This window comes from Ictalurus furcatus, chromosome 4 (assembly GCF_023375685.1).
Source record: "Ictalurus furcatus strain D&B chromosome 4, Billie_1.0, whole genome shotgun sequence".
Lineage (NCBI taxonomy): Eukaryota > Metazoa > Chordata > Actinopteri > Siluriformes > Ictaluridae > Ictalurus > Ictalurus furcatus.
The window spans coordinates 33,564,907-33,572,406 of record NC_071258.1 but is presented as its reverse complement, the minus strand read 5'-3'; the positions used below and the strand labels follow the sequence as shown (position 1 = coordinate 33,572,406).

The following is a 7,500-nucleotide window of genomic DNA, read 5'->3' as shown; positions in this document are numbered from 1 at the left end:
GCTGAGCGCGTCATATTTACGCACGGAGCTCTCCGAAATGTACTCGCTGGAAAACAGTACCTTATGTTGGCCGGGAAATTCGTAACGGAGGCTGTTTGATAATCCTCCGGGTTCAGATGAACACCCCGACGTGCGGGGTTAGTTTAACCCAAAATGTGCCCTGTCCTATATTTACCCAGCCGATGGGCTAAAAATAACCCCATTTGGGCTGGTTTTATCCCTGTGTTTTTTTAGAGTGTAGGTTGAGGAGAAACGCGCACACACACACACACACACACACACACACACACACACACACACAGTGGGTGAGGTAAAAGTTCATGATGACACACAGCAGGCCCGGCAGAGCATGAATAGGTGAGTTAAGAGCCGCTGAATGAGAGGAGCGAGACGCCCTGACCTCCCTCCCTCTCCCTCTCTCTCTCTCTCTCTCTGCATTCATTCTGTCTCTCATTCATCCTTCTCTTTCAGTCAGTCATTTTTTCCAACCCCATACATATTATTCGCACTCACACACACACACACACACACACACACACACAATATGATTAACATTAAAGGACAAAAGCGGCGACCAAATGAAAAAGAACACTCAGGCATTATGATGGGGGGAGTCCTAATGGAAAAGGAGAGAATAGGAGAATGAAAGAGAGAGAGAGAGAGAGAGAGAGAGAGAGAGAGAGAGAGAGATTATTGCTCTTGGCTTTGGCAGTGCTCTCCTTTCTGTATTCTTCTTCTGTGTTTTAAAAGAAAAATGGCAGTGATAATTACGCAAGCCGTGGACGAGCAGGAACAAAGGAACCGAGGGGGAAAAAACGGTGTCATGATGAAAAAGAAAAAAAACAACAACAAAAAAACAGTGGGACATGTCCTGCACCTGCAGCCACGGAAGGAAGTGTTTATCCTGGCTACACTGTGTGTGTGTGTGTGTGTGTGTGTGTGTGAGAGAGAGAGACAGAGAGAGACAGATGAACGACTGACTCGTCAGCGTGTCCTCTGAAACCTGACGGCACCACTTATCACAGAGGGTCATTCTGTTCTGTGTGTGTGTGTGTGTGTGTGTGTGTGTGTGTGTGTGTGTGTGTGTTTATTCCCTTGTCAGTGTGACATTTTCTCTTCGGGCCTGAATGAGGCTCGGGGCAGGAGAGCTCTTTCTGAACCGCTGTGCATCAATAATTGCTTTCTGGTCACCATGACATGACTGGGACAGGCGCAAATACACACACACACACACACACACACACACTGCAGACACACAATTAAGCCATGAGCTGCCCGGTCAAGACCAGGTTTTGTTGTGAGCCTCCTTTCTCTACGTCTTTTTTTTCCCCTACCTCCTCTTTTATCACTCCCCCCATCGCTACAGGAGCTACAGTGTGCTTCCTGTTGGAGCGTACCGGCTTTTGACTGGCTGACGAGTGTTAATTGCTCCTGCGAGACCTCCAGCATGAACACGACGGGACGCCAGACCAATCACGGAGTGAGAAATTCCCCTCAAACACCTGTCTCCCACACACACACACACACACACACAGATGCAGCTCTCTCTTTGTGTCCATGTCTATCAGGACTGCACGATTAATTAGATCTGAATTGAGATCAGGTTTTTTTTTCTTCTTCTTTTTTCGACCTCCTCGATTACTCCAGCTAATGAACCTAATTAAAGCCAGCTAATTGACTGACGTTAGCGACGTCGCTTCTTTCCACTCGCCCACGTTCGGTCTTCTTTTCACTTGCGGAAGAACAAATGATCCTTGCAAGCAGGCGTGGCGTTTCTCTCTTGAATCTAAGTGAAGGACTGTGTAATATTTCTGGTGAAAAGATCAGACGAGGAAGAAAGTGATGCAGCTAACCCTAAACCCGTCCCCTAAGGCACACCTGCCTGGTGTTTTCCCCATATCTATAGAGATCAGTGTGTCAGGAACATGGTTCCGTTAATCAGGTACACGTTGGGTTAAGGGGTTTCGATCAGACACACCCTGCTGGTTCTGGTTCTGGAGAAACTCCTGGTTCCGGATGCGGTTCTCTAGCGCCTGCGTCTCCAGCTGACTCGCACGCAGATGCTCCCGGAGCTCCCGGACCTCCCGCTGTAGCTTCGCCGCTTCCTGCTCGGCCCTGCTCGCTTCCTGCTGCAGAAAGACACGCTCTAAAAACGAAAAAAGAAAAGAAAAAAAAAGAGGCAAAATGAGATATTAAGAGAATGGGTGTGATGTAGTGATTGAAATTTTGCTGCGTTCTATATGACAGAGAGTCTGGTGAGCGTAAACGACTGTTTACAGCTGCTATGACGCAAGTGAGAACAGGAAGTGACTTCATTCCACAACATTAAATGTAACTATAAATGGATGGGGGGGGGGAACACGGCATTTTTTTTTAAATAAGAAAGAAAGAAAGAAATAGAAGAAGAAAGAGAGAAAAAAGCAAGAAGAAGGCAAAAAGAAGGAAGGAAAGAAAGAAAGGAATACAAAAGGAAATAAACCAATCAATCAAATAAATAAGTAAATAAGCAAGCAAGGGAAGAAAGAAAGAAAGAACAAAAGAATGAAAGAAAGGAAAAAAAGAAAAAGAAGCAAAGGAAAAAAGAACAAAAGGAGGAAATCAATCAATCAATCAAATAAATAAGTAAATAAGCAAGCAAGGAAATAAGGAAAGAAAGGCAGACAGACAAAAAGAAGGAAAGAAAGAAAACAAAAGAAGGACATAAATGAAATTTAAAAAAAAACTAAGGACAGAAAGAAAGACAAAATAAGGAAAGAAAGAAATAAAATAAAGAAGTAAATAAGAAAGAAAAGAAGAAAAGAAAAACAAAAAGAAGGAAAGAAAGAAATAAAATGTAGAAGTAAATAAGAAAGAAAAGAAGAAAAGAAAACAAAAAGAAGGAAAGAAATAAACAAAGAAGTAAATAAGCAAGCAAAAAAGAAGGAAAGAAAAAAGAAGGAAAGAAAAAAGAAGGAAAGAAATAAACAAAGAAGTAAATAAGCAAGCAAAAAAGAAGGAAAGAAAAAAAGAAGGAAAGAAATAAATCAGTCAAATAAATAAGCAAGCAAGGAAGGAAAGAAAGAAAAGAACAAAAGAATGAAAGAACGAAACACAAAAAGAAGAAAAGGAAGAAAGACAAGAGAAGGAAAAAAATCAATCAATCAGTCAAATAAATAAGTAAATAAGAAGCAAGCAAGAAAGAAAGACAAAGAAAAGAAGGATAGAAAGAAAAGAAAAGAAGAACATAAATAAAATAAATAAATAAGGAAAGAAGGAAAGAAGGAAGCAAATAAGCAAGCAAAGAAAGAAAGAAAGGAAAGGAAGAAAAGAAAACTGAAAAAAGAAAGCCAGAGGAAAATGAAAGCAGGGAAGAAAGAAGGGAAGGACACATGTGAACACATCTGTATGACCATTTAAACTAATTAAAAGGCGCTAATTGATGTAGACACTGAACTGAAGGAACTCCACGAACACGTCTCACCACGCGCAGAACTTTACGGAGGACGAGCTAGAGTGAAAGAACGCGTCGTTATTTCAGTTACGGCTGTGGTCCGAGAGGAATAAAACACATCGCACACGTCGCTGATTATTTTCCTACGACAGCGCGACCCCGAGTGTGTTATTCCGAAACCAAACACCATGGAGGATCTAGAAAAGCCACATTTTCTCCCTTCGCTTCCACCTGACTACACACACGTCTACTTTTCGACTGTTAAACCGACGTTCGGGCCGAGTGTTAAAGCGGGGTGTTGTCTGGCGGTGTAGGTATGTGCGGTATGAACACACACACTCCGCAGCACACTAACACAAACGTCTGGACGCTAAAAAGCAATGCATGTCAAAAAAAAAACCAACAACAAAAGAGACGAGGACGAAGAGAAGCTCCGCCCCCTTGTGTGAAATGTCTGTGCCATGCCTTGGGGCGTACAGATCAGTGGCGCTGAAGGTGATAAAGCGTATTTATCACACACACTGAGTCGTGACAGCAAGAATAGACAGAATTAAAAAAAATAAAAAGGCCCAAAACCATAAAGAGTGTAAAGAGAGTGTGAAGACAGACGCAGAGAGCAGGAGAGTGTTTCAGTGACGCAGAGCAAAACCCCCCAGTGCTTTTCACTGCTGCAGCTGACACGCAGCTCCTGATGTCAACAAAGAGGGTTTAATCAGGAGGGTTGGTACACACACACACACACACACACACACACACACACACACACACACACACAATGAGCGGTGAGACGAGGGCAGAGTGCTGACTGATGTTCCACGGTTCAGACGACGGTCACAGATCAACTCTACTGCACTGTGAAACTTACTCCCTCTATCTCTCTCTCTCTCACACACACACACACACACACACACACACACTCTCTCTCATAGCCATATACGTTCAAAGCCTTATATGGAGAAACACACATACACACACACACACACACACAACATATACAGACACATATACACACTGTAAGCCTTACTTATTGATTCAAATGGATATACACACAATAAGCCTTATATGCACACACACACACACACACACACACACACACATATCTATATACACTCAAAGCCTTATATGGAGAAACACACACACGCACAACCACATAGACACACACACACACACACACACACACACACACACACACAGACACACGCACACACACAGATACACACACACAGACAGACACAGACACCACACACACACACACACACACAGACACACACACACACACACAGGTCAGACTTCTAAAATACTAAATACTGCTAGTATTTACACTAGACCCTTGTCTCTACAGTTAATCAGGAGACGTTATTAAATCATGCCCTTCACAGCTGAGCATCAATGAAGAATAAATTTGTTGTGGCTACAGAGTGTGTATAAGAGCGTATATCAGCGTGTGTATAAGAGTGTATATCAGCGTGTGTATAAGAGTGTATATCAGCGTGTGTATAAGAGCGTATATCAGCGTGTGTATAAGAGCGTATATCAGCGTGTGTATAAGAGCGTATATCAGAGTGTGTATAAGAGCGTATATCAGCGTGTGTATAAGAGCGTATATCAGAGTGTGTATAAGAGCGTATATCAGAGTGTGTATAAGAGCGTATATCAGCGTGTGTATAAGAGCGTATATCAGCGTGTGTATAAGAGCGTATATCAGAGTGTGTATAAGAGCGTATATCAGCGTGTGTATAAGAGCGTATATCAGAGTGTGTATAAGAGTGTATATCAGCGTGTGTATAAGAGTGTATATCAGCGTGTGTATAAGAGCGTATATCAGAGTGTGTATAAGAGTGTATATCAGCGTGTGTATAAGAGTGTATATCAGCGTGTGTATAAGAGCGTATATCAGAGTGTGTATAAGAGCGTATATCAGAGTGTGTATAAGAGCGTATATCAGAGTGTGTATAAGAGTGTATATCAGCGTGTGTATAAGAGTGTATATCAGAGTGTGTATAAGAGTGTATATCAGCGTGTGTATAAGAGTGTATATCAGTGTGTATAAGAGCGTATATCAGAGTGTGTATAAGAGTGTATATCAGCGTGTGTATCCGAGTGTGTATCCGAGTGTGTATAAGAGTGTGTATCAGAGTGTGTATAAGAGTGTATATCAGAGTGTGTATAAGAGCGTATATCAGCGTGTGTATAAGAGCGTATATCAGAGTGTGTATAAGAGCGTATATCAGCGTGTGTATAAGAGTGTATATCAGCGTGTGTATAAGAGCGTATATCAGAGTGTGTATAAGAGCGTATATCAGCGTGTGTATAAGAGCGTATATCAGAGTGTGTATAAGAGTGTATATCAGCGTGTGTATAAGAGTGTATATCAGCGTGTGTATAAGAGCGTATATCAGAGTGTGTATAAGAGCGTATATCAGCGTGTGTATAAGAGTGTATATCAGCGTGTGTATAAGAGCGTATATCAGAGTGTGTATAAGAGCGTATATCAGAGTGTGTATAAGAGCGTATATCAGCGTGTGTATAAGAGCGTATATCAGCGTGTGTATAAGAGTGTATATCAGAGTGTGTATAAGAGTGTATATCAGCGTGTGTATAAGAGCGTATATCAGAGTGTGTATAAGAGCGTATATCAGAGTGTGTATAAGAGTGTATATCAGCGTGTGTATCCGAGTGTGTATCCGAGTGTGTATAAGAGTGTGTATCAGAGTGTGTATAAGAGTGTATATCAGAGTGTGTATAAGAGCGTATATCAGCGTGTGTATAAGAGTGTATATCAGAGTGTGTATAAGAGCGTATATCAGAGTGTGTATAAGAGTGTATATCAGAGTGTGTATAAGAGTGTATATCAGCGTGTGTATAAGAGCGTATATCAGAGTGTGTATAAGAGTGTATATCAGAGTGTGTATAAGAGTGTATATCAGCGTGTGTATAAGAGTGTATATCAGCGTGTGTATAAGAGCGTATATCAGAGTGTGTATAAGAGCGTATATCAGCGTGTGTATAAGAGTGTATATCAGCGTGTGTATAAGAGCGTATATCAGAGTGTGTATAAGAGCGTATATCAGCGTGTGTATAAGAGTGTATATCAGCGTGTGTATAAGAGCGTATATCAGAGTGTGTATAAGAGCGTATATCAGCGTGTGTATAAGAGCGTATATCAGAGTGTGTATAAGAGCGTATATCAGCGTGTGTATAAGAGTGTATATCAGCGTGTGTATAAGAGCGTATATCAGAGTGTGTATAAGAGCGTATATCAGCGTGTGTATAAGAGCGTATATCAGCGTGTGTATAAGAGCGTATATCAGAGTGTGTATAAGAGCGTATATCAGCGTGTGTATAAGAGCGTATATCAGAGTGTGTATAAGAGTGTATATCAGCGTGTGTATAAGAGTGTATATCAGCGTGTGTATAAGAGCGTATATCAGAGTGTGTATAAGAGTGTATATCAGCGTGTGTATAAGAGTGTATATCAGCGTGTGTATAAGAGCGTATATCAGAGTGTGTATAAGAGCGTATATCAGAGTGTGTATAAGAGCGTATATCAGAGTGTGTATAAGAGTGTATATCAGCGTGTGTATAAGAGTGTATATCAGAGTGTGTATAAGAGTGTATATCAGCGTGTGTATAAGAGTGTATATCAGTGTGTATAAGAGCGTATATCAGAGTGTGTATAAGAGTGTATATCAGCGTGTGTATCCGAGTGTGTATCCGAGTGTGTATAAGAGTGTGTATCAGAGTGTGTATAAGAGTGTATATCAGAGTGTGTATAAGAGCGTATATCAGCGTGTGTATAAGAGCGTATATCAGAGTGTGTATAAGAGCGTATATCAGCGTGTGTATAAGAGTGTATATCAGCGTGTGTATAAGAGCGTATATCAGAGTGTGTATAAGAGCGTATATCAGCGTGTGTATAAGAGCGTATATCAGAGTGTGTATAAGAGTGTATATCAGCGTGTGTATAAGAGTGTATATCAGCGTGTGTATAAGAGCGTATATCAGAGTGTGTATAAGAGCGTATATCAGCGTGTGTATAAGAGTGTATATCAGCGTGTGTATAAGAGCGT

General features: G+C 41.3%; 1 protein-coding gene and 1 long non-coding RNA gene across 2 annotated transcripts in view; both read right to left on the bottom strand.

Annotated features, from left to right (window-relative positions):
* Window positions 1–1,047, bottom strand: part of LOC128607076 (uncharacterized) — a 23,117-nt gene extending 22,070 nt beyond the window's left edge. Inside the window, exon 1 of the long non-coding RNA XR_008385791.1 lies at window positions 1–1,047. This exon is cut by the window's left edge and continues 2,371 nt beyond it. This is a non-coding gene — a long non-coding RNA (uncharacterized LOC128607076).
* An 887-nt stretch (window positions 1,048–1,934) lies between these two features.
* The window catches only part of lekr1 (leucine, glutamate and lysine rich 1), a 63,470-nt gene continuing 57,904 nt past the window's right edge, over window positions 1,935–7,500 (bottom strand). Inside the window, exon 5 of the mRNA XM_053622335.1 lies at window positions 1,935–2,146. Coding sequence (XP_053478310.1) covers window positions 1,935–2,146 — 212 coding nt within the window. The remainder of the gene's footprint in view (window positions 2,147–7,500) is intronic.